At 42.4% G+C, this 18,702-nt stretch overlaps 1 protein-coding gene across 2 annotated transcripts in view; it reads left to right on the top strand.

The window, feature by feature from the left end:
- The first annotated feature begins 1,136 nt into the window (after positions 1 to 1,136).
- The window catches only part of OLA1 (Obg like ATPase 1), a 112,412-nt gene continuing 94,846 nt past the window's right edge, over positions 1,137 to 18,702 (top strand). The window contains exons 1-5 of one of the 2 annotated variants that reach the window (XM_072121688.1): positions 1,137 to 1,292; positions 3,628 to 3,652; positions 3,749 to 3,837; positions 9,307 to 9,450; positions 9,931 to 10,058. In XM_072121688.1, coding sequence (XP_071977789.1) covers positions 3,638 to 3,652; positions 3,749 to 3,837; positions 9,307 to 9,450; positions 9,931 to 10,058 — 376 coding nt within the window. In that variant the 5' untranslated portion in view covers positions 1,137 to 1,292; positions 3,628 to 3,637. Of the gene's footprint in view, positions 1,293 to 3,627; positions 3,653 to 3,736; positions 3,838 to 9,306; positions 9,451 to 9,930; positions 10,059 to 18,702 lie in introns of both variants that reach the window. The other variant, XM_072121689.1, reaches the window with a different exon arrangement.

Raw genomic sequence — 18,702 nt, forward strand, 5'->3', positions numbered from 1 at the left:
CCGGCTCAAAAAAAACAAAAAGCATAACAAAAAATTGACATTGATGTCAATGGGATTTTTAAGTGTTAAACCTCCATTCTTGACTTTTTTACCGGAGGGAAGGAACGGTAGTGTGAACTTAGGCTACATTCACACACATGTATGGGGAACGTATATACGGCTCACGGCCCTGTACGGAACATGTCCTATCTTTTCCCGTGATACGGCGCCATGCGCTGTATCTTCCTATGGAGAGGGGCGCGGGTGAGCAGCGTACTACGGTACGGCGGGCATATATCATGTGACTGTAGCCTTAACCATATACAACGTGGGGACCTTATCCACAATGTGGGTTGTTTTTAGAAAAAGAGTAAAATTATTTTAGAGTAATTATGTATCTGATGAGACTGTCTTATACTTCCCCCTGCAAGGGGCATTTGTTTCGCTGGTTCTATTGTAAGGCGTCTTTATACTTCTTAATCAATAAAGTTATGTTGAAACTAAGGGAGACATTTATGTTAGTCTGTTGCGCCTTTTTTGGTTGCATTTTAGTGACTTCTTGGTTGCTTCGGGTGTTTGTTCAATTTTTTGCGGAGTTCAGGGTTTAGCAGTTTCCTGGTTTGCGCCTAATTTCTATTTCTCCTGTTTCCAGATGTTTGTCCTTTATTTAACATTGATTTGCGACCTATATGGGTGAAAATAATTACACAATAACACGCCAGGCCAGACTAAGCTCAGGAAAGGCAATGCTATAATTTGTGCAACAAAATTGTGCCTAATAAGGCACCAAAAAACTTTATTTGACAAAGCCAAATCAGGTGCAAAAAATAGTCTCACAAAGGGTACAAAAAGAGCTCAGAGAAGGGGGAAATAAGATGAATGACCCCCTAAAAGTTGAACATTATGTCCCTGCTCTATCCCCCATTCTAAAGATTCTCTACGACTAACACTATGACCAGCTTTTCGCAGGGGCTGATAACAGAGAGCAATAGGCTGCAGTGATATAATGGGAGGAGTAGCACAGGGCACGCCGTGGCTGTGAGGCCTGGTAGTGAGGGAGGAGGACACCTCACACCCTTCTCTGTGTAGTGTCAGCCACGCACTGGAAGTCAGGAAGCGGCATGTCCAGTCACATGACCGCTTGCCCCTGCCTTCAGCCAATAGGACGCCGGCGTTGTGTGTCGTCACGCTCGCGACCACGCCCCTTCCGTCTCAGGGACGCCGGCTGCTGCTGCTGCTACAGAACGTGACTGTGAGACCCGCGAGGCCCCAGCGACAGCTTCCCCGGGAGAGACACGTGTTGTGGAGAGGAGGTGAGCCGCGGTGTGGCCGAGCACAATGCCTGTCTCATCCCGGAGTACGGTGGCCCGCAGCGGCCAGAACACGTGTGTGTGTGTGCGCTGTGCAGAATGAGCTTACTCATGATCCCACAGCTGTGCCCGAGGAAATAAACGCTTCTTATCCATGCTCGTCATTGCATCTCATATAGTCACAGCTGCTGCGGAACCTCATAGCAGCAGAGCTCTCTGATACCTGGAAGTATTAGCATTCTTGGCCAGTATGGCTGCAGGTATCCTAGATGATGTGCATGCATTGCTATAGGTACAGTATTCATATCCAAGCCACATAGATGCCAAACTGCAGCATGACCGCTGTGTGGAAACAGCCCTCGGCCTGGTGTTTGCATTTTTAAAAATATTTATTTAGTTCACACTCGGCATGCGCCACTTTCACCCGTTTTATCAAGCCGATTACAGACGCCATCAGTATGTGGTTTATCGCAGATCTGTGCTAGAAAGGGACACTACAAACCCAGGAGGCATCAGTGGAGAGAAAGATATGACATACAGGGTCGTAAAAAATGCACAAACTTCTGCTGATCAGACACAGGCGTTCAGGGTGCGGTCACACGTGGCGCCAAACACAACCCTAGCACCCGTAGGCTGGCACATGCGATTGGAACCAGTACCTGTGGATGCTGGGTACTGATCGCATGCGTTTCACTGAAAACCCATATGCGATTGGGCCACCCCCCCTGGTTGTAGCGTTGCATTTCTAAATTCAATGCTAGTGCCATGTGTGACTGCACCCTTAGACTATATAAAATAGACCCCTCCCCCTCATTGTCATCTGAAAACCCCATTAAAGGGGTCAAATGGTCGCAACAAGTTATCCCCTACCCACAGTTTCTGAGCAGTGGGGATCACTGCGGTGGGACCATGAAAATTGGGGTCACTTGTAGCCCAAATGAATGGAGCGGCAGGTAATTCATGCCCATTCCCTGCCTATGGCACTGATGATGGTAGCAGAGTACTGGGCTCTATCTCCATCAGTGCCATTGGGAAAGCAGCAGTCCGCTCTAGTTTGGGGTACAATGAACCCCAGTTTCGTGATCCATGGGACCTCCCCCCACCTTTTGCATAGGTGATAACTTGTTGTGACCAGAGCATCCCTTTAATTAAGGAGACTGTGATGTGGACATATTTCAAAGTCAAAATTAGGGTCTTATTTGGATGTTTACCATGACTGATCAGATTCCTTCTCGTGTGGCACAAAAAGGATCTCATAGACGTTTATCGGATGTTTTTGCGTTATTGGTTTTAACGTTGGACATAACTTTTCCACTGGACAAAAAAAATTCTGAGATTTTCTGTCTGCAATTTCAGCAAAGTCCCCTCTTGTGTCTAGTGATTTATTTATTTTTGTTACCAGACTGAACAGAGACCTAGTTAGAGGGCTGCATTTTAATCATTATAAGATGATCTGAGTTGGGATTTTTATATGCTTTTATTTTATTGCCAAAAAAACCTATCCTGGCATTTTTCTTGCCTGATATCTATGCAAGATGGTCAGAATTGTACTGTATTTATCACTTAAAGAAGAACTTTCCCTTCTCTTAAAATGTCTATCTGTATTTCCCATAATAAATGATGCAAACTGCATTGTGCTGTTGCTCTGTTATTCATCCTAGAAATGATGAACATTACTTCTCCTCTTGTAAAAGGGGCGTGTCTTTACATAGTCAGTTCTAATTGAACAGTGTCAGACTGTGTAGTGGCTCCTCCCCTCCTAACTGGTAACACTAAGATATTTCCAGGAAGAATAACAGAGGGACCATTTTAGGGTGATGCCACACGTGTTTTTGGGCTTTTTTTTAATGTGTTTTCAGTCCGTTTTAAAGACGCAACTGTTTTTGACATGCGTTTGGCTGCTTAGCACCTGTTTATCTATTAGGATAATAAGGAAAACGGACTGAAAACGCATGCTTAAAAACTGACCATAAACACCATGTGTGGCCTCATCCTTACCAGAATTATATTTTGAGGAATATAAACATTAACTAAAACAGATGTTGCTCAGCAGCATTGGTGTTCATGTTTAAATCCCTCTGTGACGCGGCTCATGTCATCCTCCATTCATTGCTGCGGTTCTCAGGCTCCGGGCAGAGATGGCAGTCGCCCGTATTGATGGCGTCAGGTGTCATGTATGGAAAGTGAGTGCTCAGCTCTTTGGCGGGCGCTCTGCTATTATTAGCATGCTGGGTGCCTGCCTGTGCAGCGCATGGTGTGAATTCATTTTTAAAGTGAGATTTGTGGAAGCAATGCTCCTGTATCTAATCTTCCCAATCTTCTTTGTCATCTCTTAAAGCGATGCGATAATGGCTCCCAAAAAGGTACCTGCTTATTATTTCCGTTTTCTGGTAATAACTTCTTGCCATAGAGAGTGATAAGGTTCCCCCTTGTTTTTAACACTTTAGATGCCCCCCAAGAAAGCAGACGATGGACCAAAACAGCACCCAATTATCGGACGATTTGGGACCTCATTGAAGATTGGAATAGTGGGACTACCGAATGTAGGGTATGTAAATCGATGAATCCTATTTTTTTTCTTCTGGAATATAAGGGGTTAAACTCTTGTATACTGGGATCAGCTGCTCTTATTTGTGATGTTACATCTGTTCCCATTTAGTGCTCTTCTGTTTGATGACTTGTGCACTTGGGGTCTTGGAGGTCACAAAAATTTGTCAAAGTGGCAGCACCTTTTTAATATTTTGGGCAGAATTTTTCTCTCTCCGCACAGTATCTTTTGTCACTTTACAAAGTTTTAAGAAATAGTATAAAGGGAGAAATGTATTTTATTTTTTTAGGGTGCTCTCACACAGTGCGTTCTTGGTGTGTTTTTAAACGCACATGCATTCAAAAAGCACTCAAAACGCATGTGTTTTTGCATGTTTACCATTTGTTTGGCTGGTTCTAACCTGCACCACCTCCATGAAAACACATCTTTGTCATGCAACTGGAGGGGCACCCTATAACATCCGCTTGCCACTTGACCCAATATGACACAGGATGTCACCGGAAATCCAAAAATTGGCCACCGGCAGGTCTGGTGACCCACAGCTTGTACAGACAGAAGGGGAAAGTTTACCTGGCTGAATACAATATGTGACACTTCTAGGGGATTGAACTTAACAGGATAAAGTTTGGTTGTATCCAAACCCCTTTCAGCGTGCTTCTGTTTTAATATTACAGCAACATAGAGTAGACAGAACTAGAGTACATATGAACCTCCGTGTGGGTGCATGTAACCAGGTTTCACTGATCCCAAAAACAAAAGGTAGATAATCAAGGCGAAGAAAAAATGTGTTCCTTTATTGAACCGGCGCACTGGATATTACAGCAGTCACTCTAAGCCGAGAAAAGGTGCTATGGAGCGGTACACAGAGATCAGCAGTGGGAGGACACTACTAACCTTGAATATAATATGATTTTTCATAGTCATAAAGAGGTATGATATCAGACATTGCAGTTTCACACAGTTAAAACTGCTGAAAGATCCCCTTTAAAGGGGTGACTATTGTTTTCAAGAACCCTCGACCCATTGGCGTGACGGATGTCGGTGAGATTCTGAGCTTCGACATCCCCGCTCAAGAGCTCACGGCTGACACAATGCACACCTGCTGTGTCCACATGTCCCCTTTTACAGGGATATCTCTACCACACTGGGTTACGTTGTGAGATGGTGTTAAAACACACATTATTGTGTTAACTTTGTGCGATTATCCATCATACATCTGCTCTAGTAATATTCTGGGCCTTTTGCCAAGGAGAATTTCCTTGTAGTTACATTGTAGTTACATAATAGGAGGTAATATAGTAGTAGGTCTAAAAACCTTATGTGCCTTGAAGGTCCTTAGATCTGTGTTCTTGGTCCTACTGGGGTGTGGGCTATAATAAATTTTTTTCACTGAGAGGGGGATTATTAGGAATTGGAAGTGTTGACCCTTATTGACGTGCGCTGTAATAGTACGACGCGCATCGGGTGTAGGTACATGGAGAGCGCTCACAGGCTGAGCCCTCTCTATAGCCGGTAAGTCTTTGCTGCAAAGCCGCCGCCGCCATCTTGGTGGGGATCGTCGCTTCCTGTGCTGTCATCGGGGAGCGGCGATCGGTCTCGTTTTAACTGCCATTAAGGTATCACTAAAATGAGGCAGTAAAAGCTCATGGAGTGCAGGTAGGCCTTCCCAACCTAAACTCTATTTGCGTCTATGGAGCTTAGGGACATAGCTGTTCTAGATATCCCATGGAGTCTGTGTTCTTAAGTTGAATTTGTATGTAAGTCGGAACTGTATATTTTAACTGTAAATTTTTTTGGTCTCTGTGACCGTAGGATTTTAAAAATGTTGGATTGTCATAAGAACCAGGATTAACAATAAATATTGACTACAGACACCTGTGATAACTGTTATAGGTGTTTATTGTAGTCTAAGGATAAAGTACAGTAAACTACCAACATCCAGAGGTCTGTTGTAACTAGGGGTCGTATGTAAGTCGGGTATTCTTAAGTAGGGGGCAGCCTGTACTGGTTTGGCTTAATCCCACATCATGTTTTTAGACTTCTTGTAGGTCATACTTGGTGTTAAGGGGGCTGCCTTTCAAGGTAGCAAAAGGAGCTATTGTTTTCCATTTAACACCTTGTGAAACATATTTGCATACTTCCCAGAATTCCCTAGTGGAGCATCAATGGCTTTGTCTCCAATTAAGGTGGCCTTAATTGGCAATCTCTCCTTAAGGAGAACACCTACTGTCTGACCCTAGATATCCCATAGAAGTGAATGGAGCTAAGTTTGATTACCCCCATTCACATGGAGCATTTAAAGGGGATTTTTGTCATCATGGGGGATCCCAGGGATCAAACCCCAGCAGCCAGATATTGTGAACCTGTCCCTTTCATACAAAATTTCTGGTATAGAGTTTCACAGATATTTTGTTGTAAAGTGAACAATTTAAATCGATCCTAAACTATCCACAGATCATTATGGTCCCAAAATGCCCTATACCAGTGATGGCAAACCTTTTAGAGACCGAGTGCCCAAACTAAAACAAAGACCCGCTTATTTATCGCAAAGTGCCAACACAAATTTAATTTGTGATTTATACTCTTTTCTCTGTCACAGTTTTCATTGATACCAGCACCTGAGGACACCAATAAAGCAGAAAATAGTCCCAGGTACAGCTGTCACTTTAAAATACCTCTGTGCACAGCAAGTCCTGGGCTGTCTGGGACTGCAGGAAGATACCTGGAGTCATTTCTGGTTATGTTCTGGGTGCCCACAGAAAGGGCTCTGAGTGCCACCTCTGGCACCAGTGCCATAGGTTAGCCATCACTGCCCTATACCAACTCTTTCGGGGTTTGTAATAAAATAAAAAGAAGGTACTTCAGGCCCCATGAGACTCCCCGTTCTTGTGGTCTGTGGGGGTCTCCTCATTGAGACCCCCACCGATCAGCAAGTTAGGCCCTATCCACAGGATAACTTGTTTTGTGGGAAAACTCCTTTAAGAAAAGTGGAAGCTCTTTTAATATATTAATGCCTGTAGATTTACAATAGGATACCATAAAATCAGCTGTAGGCATCCCAATACTTTTATCCATATATAGTCTAACCCAAAGTTTGCATACACTACATAGACATATACATATTTTTCTACACCCAGCTTTCCCAAGGTCCTGAATTTTATAATTGTTTTTTTGTGCAAAACCACTTGGTTCAGGGTTTAAACAAGATATGTTTCTGCACCAGTGTCACTACAGCATTCTCAAGTTATGTTCACAATGAATAAAAACAAATGGTGGATTTCGTCTAAACAATTTAGGAAAGTCCATTTGCTTTATCTCATGTCTTTGGAAGCTTCTGATCTGGGTTAATTAGAGATACAACTGTGGATGTATTTGAAGACACACCTGAAACACACTGCCTATTTAACAACACGGTAAAATCTAAAATCAGTTAAGATATCCGGAAGAGAATTGTGGACTTGCACAAGCTTGGTTAATCCTTGGGTACATTTTTCATAATCCTGAAGGTTCCTCTTCCATATGTAAAAACAATTATATGCAAGTAAGTATAAGGTGGGAATTTGCTCAAGAAGGAGACCTTGTGAATCTGCTGGCTGTAACTGCTTAGAGTGCGTCATTACCCACAGGGAGTCCTTTATTGGCATTGGGCTGAAAGGTCACTCTGTTAGGAAAAAGCCATTACTCCAAAAGAAATAAATTAATGTTTGCAAATGCACACACAAACAAAAACCTGCATTTTTGGAGACATGTCCTGTGGTCTGTATAAACTAAAATTGATCTGTTTGGCCATAATGACAATTGTTACATTTGAAGTAAAAATGAAGAACACCGTCCCAACTGTGAGACACATAAGGCAGCATCATGTTGTGGAGGGACTGGTACACTGCACAAAGTAGATGCATCATGAGAAAAGAACATTATGTGGCAGTATTGAAGCAACATCTCCAGACATCGTCCAGGAAGTTAAGGCTTTGGTGCAAATGGGTCTTACAAATGGACAATGACCTGAAGCTACTGCCAAATTGGTGAATCCAAAACGTTTGACCCAAATCTTACAGTTTAAAGGAAATCTACCATTTGTTTTTATGCATTGTGAACCAAACATACCTTGAGAATACTGTAGCTACACTGATGCAGACACATATCTTGTTTAATCCCTGAACTGAGTGGTTTTGCTGAAAAACAAATATAAAATTATTATATTGAGGCTCTGTAGCTCCTGTGGTTGCCCCAGCGCTTCTCCTCAGCCTAATTAGACACTTCTGCAACCTTATCCTGCCCAGCATAAGAGGATACTTCTTCACTGTATTGTCCCTGACAGGCAGAAGTAATCAATCTCCCAGGTGCTGTGTATGAGTCATCCAGCTCAGGTTGATTAGTCCTGTCTGGACAGTTCAGGCAGCTTTTTGATGTATGGAAGCAAGTCTGCACCTAGCTTTCCTAAGGTCCTGAATTTTATAATTGTTTTGTTCTGTTCAATAAACTTTATTGAAAGATAGCATATGACAAAACACAAGGCATAGTCAGTATATCAGGTACATGCTGTGTCTATACATTGCTTACAATGTGAGAAACGGGCGCCAAATAACTATCAATTCGGTAATAACAATCAAGAGTGCTCTTGACCGAGGTACACGATATTTAGGACAACATAAAGAATATTCCTGTTCATTTGAAGCCTATAGGTAAATGTTAAAGATGACCGCGTCCCAATTTACAAGTATTAGTACCAATACTAGCAGCAAATCAAACGTCAATAACAAAGCACATTTGACACAAAAGTACAGAGGGAAGTACACAGGGGATGAAGAGGGATGGAAAGAGGTGGGAGGGCATTAGAGGGAGACACATAAGGAAGAAAAAGAGGGAAAAAAAGGGGATAAATATATATACAACCAACCAACTATGTATCTACCGCTCGGTCTGTGCCTGAGCGGCAATTGATAAGGTGGGGATCTATGGGCTGCCCCCACCCGCTATCCAAGATGCAAATTCCATCGAACTACGGAAATCAATCCACGTATATATATTTTTTTTTTATCAAAACCATTCGGATGAGTGATTAAACAAAACTTATGAAATGTATGTACTTTGCAGAAAGTCATAAAAGTGCCTTAAACAATTCTCTGTCATTATTCTGGCATTTAGCAAATATAAATAACAGGAAAAGTTTATTCTGATTTTGTGTCAGATAGTGAGAAAAACACACATATGTGTCTTTATATATGGACTACATAAACTGCTCCAGTATAGAATTCACGACTTTCCGTTAATTTTAATCTTTCTACCATCAGCCTCTTAGACTACACTGTGTCAGAAAAGTTCCAAGTTTTTTATCTATTCCTAAAGAGGGAAAAATACCCTGTGCAGTCATTGCTATTTGAATCTGTTTTGAGTCCACATTGTACTGGATTTCCCAGAAATCCCATAAAATAAATTCCTCACTCTTGTCTCTTTTTCCTTTAACAGGAAATCAACTTTCTTTAATGTGTTAACTAAGAGCCAGGCGGCTGCGGAAAACTTTCCATTTTGCACCATTAATCCAAATGAGAGCAGGGTACCGATCCCGGATGAGAGATTCGACTTTCTTTGTCAGCATCACAAGCCGGCAAGGTAAGGTGGTTTCCTCTTCTCAAAGTGGGAGGATTGGGGAGATCTAGCGTTATGTAGAAATAGATCTTTATATGATCTATAAAATGACCAGTTAGAAGTCATGTGGGTGGAGAAGAGTCACGCTAGGGGGATGTCCCATAGTCCAAGTACATCAGCCATAAGAGCGGCATGGTGGCTGAGTGGGTAGCACTTCTGCCTTGCACTGCTGGGGTCCTGGGTTTGAATCCCACCCAGGTCAACATCTGCAAAGATTTTGCATGTTCTCTCCGTATTTGCATGGGTTTCCTCTGGGTACTCCGGTTTCCTCCCACACTCCAAAAACGTACTATTGGATTGTTTAGATTGGTCCCTGTCCCCATGGGGCTCACAATTTGACATGCTTTGTGCAGATGACTGCTGTTGAAGGTAGCTGATGATGCTGCACTTATCCCAGAGGAAATGATGACTGATTTTAATAACAATTGTTCATTTATTCCAAAGCAAAGTTCCAGCATTTCTGAATGTAGTGGACATTGCCGGGCTCGTGAAAGGGGCCAGTGCCGGCCAAGGTTTGGGGAACGCTTTTCTGTCTCACATCAGTGCCTGTGATGGAATATTTCATCTGATGCGTAAGTAACAATTGTAATTTATGGCTTGGATACATAACAATATTTTTGATTGGTATCTTGAAATGAACCTTGAAGGATATGGGCACATTTTTACTCAAAGGTTTGTTATTTTTTGAAACCTAAATGCAGAATTAAGAGAGAGAATTCCTGATATTTGCTGCTGCATGGTGTGTGTAACATCTTCACCTAGCTGGCTGTGCTGCTGAATCTGACACAGCTCCGACAATGAAAAAAAAACTGCAACAGCCCTTGTTTGTTTTTTCATTATGCTATTAATAACTAAGGTTAATCCTCCATTATATTAATATCAATGGGTAAAGGGAGACTTTCCATACCCTTTTAGGGTGAGATTTGTCCGAAGTGTCTGAGGTGAAACTGTTCTAGTTGCCCATGGAAACCAATCACAGCTCAGCTATCATTTTCTAAACAGCTTTGGGAAAAGGAAATCTGAGCTCTGATTGGTTGCCTTGGGCAACTGGAACAGATCTGCCCTCAGACACTACTGATAAATCCCCCCCCCCTTAGTTTTTATTACACTCACCTAAAATGGAGAGGGTGATTGAAAGTCGTGACAAACTAAGCCTCTAAGCCAGCAGTTGGACCCTCAATGTTCATCTTATGCTCTTTCTTGTGGATAGGGAAAAACTGAACCTGTCACAACATTTGCACATACTACTGACAGGTTCCTATAGAGTCCTAATAACTACCTGACACCCTTTTTTTTTTTAGCTAAAAATTGTTTCCTTCACATCCCCATAAATTAACTTTGTTATATTACCTGTCAATAGAGGTCCTCCCCATGCCTCATGCCTTCATACTATTCCGCAGTTCATGTCATTTGACCAGAGTGACTATATCTCAGGTCCTTTAGCCTTTTAACAATAAAGAACTGTACACCATGTATGTATCTAATCACATTAAGTCTCAAAAGCCTCCGCGGTCTTATACTCCTCCATCATCCATGGAGGCTGCTGTGATTACATGTGATCAGATATACACTGGGTACAGTTTGATAATCTTAAGAGGCTAAAGGACCTACAATGATGTCACTCTGGTCACATGACCTGAATGTAACAAGAGACATTGTATAAAAAAATTTTACTTTATTTCCGATAAGTGAATAGAGCTTTATATGTCTGTAGTTGAATATTAGTAGACAATTCCTGAATACAAGAAGGCAGGACAGTGACTTAAAGAATCACAGAGCTGTCAGTCAAAATAAAGGGGCGTGGTCCCTGAGAGAAGAGTCAAAGCCAGGACACATGAGTGAGGAAAGCTAATTTGCATATCAGAAAAACATCTGTAATTAAGATATAGTGCCTCAATGGCAGCTATTTTTAGGTGATATGTGGAGGACTTGTAACTCTTTATAAGCAGGAATTGTTAGTCGGGGGGGGGGGGGAGGTAAAATTCTGGTGATGGGTCTTCTATATATAGTTGGGACAACTCTACTATAATCCTGTAAAATTATAGCTTGGGCTGCTTGGAACTTATAGCTATGTAAGCTGTATGTAAGCTCTGGTCAGTGGCGGATGGAGACAGATATCTGGTGTTTGTACACTTCTTTTCAAGCTTTTTTATAATGCGGTGTCCAGCTTAACCCGTTATATTTGTATGAAACATTGTCTTTTGTACGGAATAATGTTTGTTTAGTAGGTCTATGAATTTGTTCTTAGAAACAGTATAGCCTCCTCCTTCCTAAATGACCTCAAGTCTGACTGAATTATTTTATGGCCAGAGAACGGCCTCTCAACACTGACTTGGGCTGGTGGCAATGCCGTAACCACACAGGCAACATCTCTAACAAGCTCTGGATATAGAGGAATTGCCTCATTGTTGGTTGAACTGTCAATATCAGGCTTTTCTCTGGGAACAGATCTTCCAAGTGTTTCACATCACAATGCTGCACAGTTTAGCAGTGATTGATAACATGAAGGCTTGGCTTCTCTATAACCACAGAGGAGATCACCAGCACCACCCCTTCAGAGCCAAACACCAGGAATCTGCCTGGGACACGGCAGCACACGCAGGAGCGGGTATGGAGGACCCACAGTCTAGGTGCACGCGGAGTAGTAGAACATACAGCAATCCAAATATCAAGAAGACGGCACTCACCGACGTGGAAGTCAATCATCACTTTATTGCACCTTTATGGGTGCAGGGGAGATGCACGCCGCAACTGACTGTTTCGAGTAACATGCCCTTTCTCAAGCCTCAGAGGCTTGGCTTCTATGCCTATAGTACTTTTTCATGAGTGTGTTTTTGTATTTCTGAATTTGAGATGAGTATATGAGGGGAAAACTGTTTTCTATGTATTTTGTATAGAATCCATCAGAACCTCTATCCTCTACAAACACAACAGAGAACACATTGGAAAATCCTGCCTAAGTTTTATGGCTCCTTTAACAGGAACGTGTGAGGGACTGGTAGTGTGGCTGTATATGGGACCCCTTCTTTCTCCTACGGTCTGGCCCGGGCAAGCATACATTTGTGTGAAAGAGGCCTTAGATAAGTGTAGACATTCCTTCCATTCTGATCTGTTGCGGAATAGCAAAAACTGCATCCACATTTTATCTTTTTAACTGAAAGCTTACATTCTTAGACAAGGAATAGAACCGAAATTTATAGGGCATCCCGTCATTTTCCCAAATTCTGCTGAAAAAAATATGCAGCACAGATTGCAGTGAGCTAATTGTTAAAATTTTATGATATCTGTTTTTAGAGTCGGACCGTTTTATATCTATTCCACCAAAACGGTCTCCGACTCCACAGTCCTGGTGGTAATCTACTTATATTTGTTACCCATGGCCTTCTTCCTTCCAAAGTTAACATTTAAAATTATTCAAGAAGGGCTCTGAGGGACTTTACGAGAGTTCCTTCGTGCTGCAGTTTCACAGGCTCTGGTAACGCCCTCCAAGAGCCCTAATGTCTGATTTGCATAATTTTAAAAGGTGTTTTTCGAATGCTTGATTTTGATGGTAGATTTCCTTTGTGTTCAAAAAGGCCGATGTCCTCAAGTTTTCTGATACTCCTTTTGTTATTTTCTATCTATGGGCATGATGACTATTGATGGTTTTGCATAATGAAGATCCTTGCCATGCAAGCTTCTAGAGAACATGCTACTCTTAAGATGCACCTCTGTTCATGTTACATGATCCGCACTATTAATAGTTACATGGATCGGTCGCCATGGCATGGCGCGCAGGGGAATGCAACTTAATGTTCACCTTTTAAAGATCAGATTATGCAAAATGTCTTGAGACATCCATGAATCTGTCATTTCTAGATAGAACAAGGTACTTAACAATCAGTTGCTAAATATATGGAGAGATTCTAGCTGTCAAAGGCCAAGTTTATCTGGTGACAGGAGACAGACCAGTGAGACCTCCCATTCAATAATGCTATAAATTCCATGCTGGGACATGATTATCTCTGGCTCAATCTGACCTCCCTTCCGAAAATAAGACACTTTAAAGTATATTCACATCTGGCAAGTGATTTGCAGAAATTTTTGCAACTACAAATTAGCTTTATACATCAGAATGTGATTATTTTCAGTGCGTACATGTGAATTTTTTGGGTGCCAACAATGGCCACTGAGGAAGTAAATGGTAATCTGGTAAGAAAGCAACAACCTCTGTGTTTGATCAGAGTTACAGTCATGCGTTAAAGGGAACCTGTAAGTTAAACTGACCCACACTAACTAACTACAGCTATCCCTATATTGTTCATCCACATGCCTGTAAAGTCCCACAGTCCGTTCATAAAGTTTACCCACCATCTATGACTCCATGTGAGTCTATCACCTTTCCTTTGAGTTTGGCATATTCATGTCCTTCCTGGTCAGCCACGCCTCCATATCATATAAAGCTTTTTGTCGTGTTGTCTCTGGTGCTGAACACAGCGCTGAAAGCACTGGATCCAATTGATAGCCTAAAATAGATTAGAATCTGTGTAGATAAGTTTGTAACCAAAAGAAATATTGCACATCTGATTGTGGTAATCATTGTCTGGTCTGGTCGTCTTTGATCCGTTGCCCTTGATCCAATTTGTTGCCTTTCTAGATGGCGGTCATGTTCCGGGCATAGGAGAAATGCCCCCTTGCCCATTTTTGACTTGCGGTATCAGAAATTGCATTTTTTGAATTTCTCAAATTAAAGTTGTCAGTTTGGCTTTTGGCTCGCCCTGTGCTTCAATACAAAAATTATTTTCTTTGTCGGTGTGGGTATATCCACATCCAAATTTTTTGTTGAAATACCTGAAATGTTTAAGGTAGCATGTTGCTTATTTTGTGTGAAATCTGAATTAAATTTTGGCCCAGGTTTTGCTGTCAATCGCCAATGACTAGTTTCTGTTGCCAATTGTGCCCCCTGCCGCGTGCCCCTTTTGCTTATTGTCATCTACAGAAGTGAGTAAAGAGAACTAGACACGACTAGAGGATCTGACTACACAGACCTTGTTTGTAGTCAGGAGCGATCACGACACATTTAAAAATTAACAAAATTACATATTTGTTACGATTGTTTACAGCTACTTTACAAGGGTTGTAAAAATGTATATTCCCTTAGAGCTAGTAGTGTGTACCACCTTTTTTTTTTTTTTTTGAGGGCCCCAAAAAAATATTTTTTTTAAATGTTTTTTTTATTTTGGCCAGACCAGTATTATTGACAGTCTCACTCTAGTATTATTAAATGTTAGCAGTCCTTTTAAGCCGAGATAACTGCAGCTTATCCTCTTTGTATTACGAGTAAACACAACCCGTGGCCATTGATATTTTTTTGTGAAGGAAGATACAATTTTACGGGCTGCTTTAGTGTGCTGTAAGGCGCTCTCTCTTTCAGATGATTTCAATGCTATCTTTATTTAGTTTGTCGAGAAGAGATTTACTGTAGTGGCAGTTATGAAATGATTGTTGCTTTCTTTATATCCTATTTTCTCCCTAGGGGCTGCCATGCAGTGCGAGTTGCTGCACTATAATATAGTGTCTTACTTTATCAAAGGCTTTATATTAAGTATTGCATGACTCTAAGCCATTAGAGGGGGGTTTTATGTTTAAAAATGTTTCCATACATTTTTTAGCTTTTTCTAAGGTCTGATATATTATTTATAGAGGTGATGGGTAAAAACATTAAAGTGTATAGACGACCTCCGTCTATATGTTCTATAGGGATGTATGGATCTCATAGATAGTAGTCTCTTCCCTCTCCCCTATCCTCCACAAGAGAAAAATTTAAATTGTAAAAATTTTGGGAATGATAACTAGCATAAAAGTGCCGGTGATCCATTGACAAATGAGCAAACCCTTGTTTGTCGATTGAATGTTATAAAGTGCCTAAAGTCTTCATTGACGCACCTTTAAAGAGAACCTGTCACCAGTTATGTAATTTTTAGCTGCTGACAGGTTCCAATAGTCTATGCCAGTGGTGGCGAACCTATGGCACGGACTTGCTGTGCACAGAGCTACCTGGGACTACTGGAGGAGTTGGAAGGTGTGAACAGATCTGTAATACCATTATGTAGCTCCTGCTCCGGCCCTGACAATTCTTCCTGTTTATGGGACCCTGGAGGGAAGCTACAATGATCCTCCAAATTTCTTTTTGCTTCTGCTTAATTGTTGTGCTGTGTCAGAACAGGGAGTATAAATCACAAATTAAATTTCTGCGTTGGCACTTTGTGATAAATAAGAGGGACTTGGTTGTAGTTTGGGCACTTGGTCTCTAAAAGGTTCGCCATCACTGGTCTATGCAATGCCAATTTTAAAACAGCTTTTGTCAGCTTTCAATATCATTTCAGCAGTTCATCAAACTTTTTTCACATCATTTTGCTCCCTGCCATCAGTGTATGATAAGGGCTCATTCACATTGCCGTCTGCGGGGACGTACATGCGGCCACAAATTTGCGGCCGCATTTACGTCCCCATAGACGGTAATAGCGGCGCGGCACCGATCCGGGCCGCACACCGCAAAAAGATAGAGCATGCTCTATCTTTCGGCGTGTGTGCGGTCATGCGCCGCTATTCTCTATGGAGGGAGGAGGGGTCACCACCTCCTCCTCTCCAGCACATGGCGGTATGCCCGCATGACGGAATGTACCCTAAGTCTTGGGGAGGGGGATGCTGCAGCCTGTGTGTGCCTGTGTCTGTCTGCTCTTCTCCACAATCATCCAGCTGCCATGTGCACTGAGCAGGAAGGGGAGGGGAATGGTGTGGAGTAGAGAGAGAATGAATGAGGAGACTGAGACACAAGCAGGTAAAGGCTGCTGCACCACCTGAGACTTACCACACGCTACTCACAGGGGGCCAGGTAATGTGAAATAAAAATTTATAAAGTACTGAAATGATTATTTATTAAAATTACCACAGCATAGGCTACTGGAACCCCTCACATTCCTGGTGACAGGTTTCCTTTAACTTCAAAAGGTTTTTATTAGCCAATAAAATACCATACAAGAATCACTGAACAGCGAATACAATATCACATGTGTAAAACAGATGGCAAATCCGTAGAGCCTAGACATAAGGCTTATCCTAGGCAATAATTATATCTCTCTAATGAGGCAAAAATAATAAAAAGACAAAAATACCTGCAATAAAGGAATACAACATGTCCAGTATTTGCAAGTTCCATAGTGCAAATAGTTACTCAAAAGTGCACCATGGATCTGTCATAGGCATACAACACTCCTAGGGGTATTCAGTGGGCACAACACGCACCTAGGGAAGAGGAGGACAGCAAGGAAGGACAACCGGTATCTACCAGGTATATGGAATCCAGTCACAACTATTGGAATCCAGTCACAACTATTGATAAGAAATTACACTTTGTCATAATCTCTTGTTGGACCATTCCTCTGTAAACCAATTTTCAGATAGGAATCACTCATTCTAGCGTAAATGTGGACATAAACGTGAGATATTTATCTGCAGAAAAGTTGCAGATCTTTATCATTTGCATTGTTTTTTTTTTTCAATACAGTATTAGAAATTCTGCTTTAAAGGGACTCTTTCACCCTTTACTATGTTATTGGAAAACTTTAGTGTTGAAGTCATGCCGATAATTTTTGTTTTATAGTGATTGTCGGATCATGAAAGGTCAGAATCTCGTCCTTCAAGGCATTTTTGGTTTTGGTTCTGTGAGCTACATATCCGAAAATAGGCGGTTAAAGACATGGTCAGAAATTTGATCTTTATCTGCACCTCGAATTCACCACTACCTATAGCTCCAATTTCATAGCTATTCTAATGCTGTTATTAATTGTCTGAAGTGACTCTTCCCTTAGAGCAGGGGTAGGGAACCTTTGGCTCGGGAGCCAGATATGGCTCTTCTGTAGGCTGCATCTGGCTCTCAGGCAGATCTTTAATAAATAGTGATGGTTGCTGGGTGTCTCTTAGACTGATCACTGGACCCAGGCAGGGATGTTACATCTGCCTACGTCCTTTGTATGACCCTGGTGCCATCGCCACCATCGCCCTAGCCTGGGTCAAAGAGAAGAGCGTGGAAGCGATGAGGAGCTGGCTGCAGGGAGGCATGTGGCGGGTGTCGGGATTTGGAGTAGTGAACCCCCTGGACCGCCGCGGACGATGATGTAAGCAGACACCTAGGACCGGAATCCACGAATGTCCACGGTGGCAGCCAAGGTCAAGGTACTGTATCATTAGGCAATCTCGTGGTCAGGAACAGGCAGACGGTCAAGGCAGACGGGAATGATGCAAGGTCGGGTACGGAGCAAGAGGTCAGGGCTGGCAGCGAAGGAGCAGAATCAGGAACAGGTCCGGGTTCACAACGGGAGATCAACACTTGGGAAGTAAACACTGTGGAAAACTTCCTCAAAGGCATGAAGCCGCTCTTTACAGGAACCCGGGAACTGGGTAGCGCCAATCAGCGTCGCAATGGGCCTTAAAAAATAAGCAAGTGCTGGCGCGCACGCGCTGGCCAGCTGGGCCAGGAGCAGGAACGTGAAGAGGCGAGTGATCTCGGAAAGGGGCACCACCACAGACAGGGGCACGGGTGTGCCTACGTTCCGGAATGTAGATTGCAGGGGCACCTGTGACACTGGGACTACCTATCTACTGGGGGGCATGTGCATATTGTACGGCTCTTACAGAATAACATTTTAAAATGTGTGGCGTTCATGGCTCTCTCAGCCAAAAAGGTTCCTGACCCCTGCCCTAGAGCCTCTCAAAGTGACTCTTCCCTTAGTGCCAAACCAAGTTATGCCGAATCCAAGAAAAGTCACCTGTGTTCTATGATTTGGGAAGCCGCATATGCAACAGGGAAACATTTTGTAGGATAATTGCATGATGTTTTTAGAGTTCCAGATTTTGACATTTTTCACCCAAATCTCTGCATTCCAGCATCTTCCCACCCGGCCGTTTGCCCACACACGCTGCTCCGTTATTTCGTTCACGTTTTCATGACTTGTAAGTTGCGTTTGTGATGGATGGGCTCAGCTTCAGTCGTTGCAGTGTAGTGCAGTCATCTGCATAATTTCTTCTTGGTGGGGTAGTTGACATTTATTAGGACACCAGTAGAGCCTAAACGGTTTTTCCCATACAAGAGCCTGTAAGTGATTTAGTGTCCAAATGTTTAAGCTCTCGCAGGCCATTCTGCTTGTCACCTGTAATGTCTCAATGGAGGGACTGGTG

The sequence above is a fragment of the Engystomops pustulosus genome, chromosome 8 (assembly GCF_040894005.1).
Source record: "Engystomops pustulosus chromosome 8, aEngPut4.maternal, whole genome shotgun sequence".
Taxonomy (NCBI): Eukaryota; Metazoa; Chordata; class Amphibia; order Anura; family Leptodactylidae; genus Engystomops; species Engystomops pustulosus.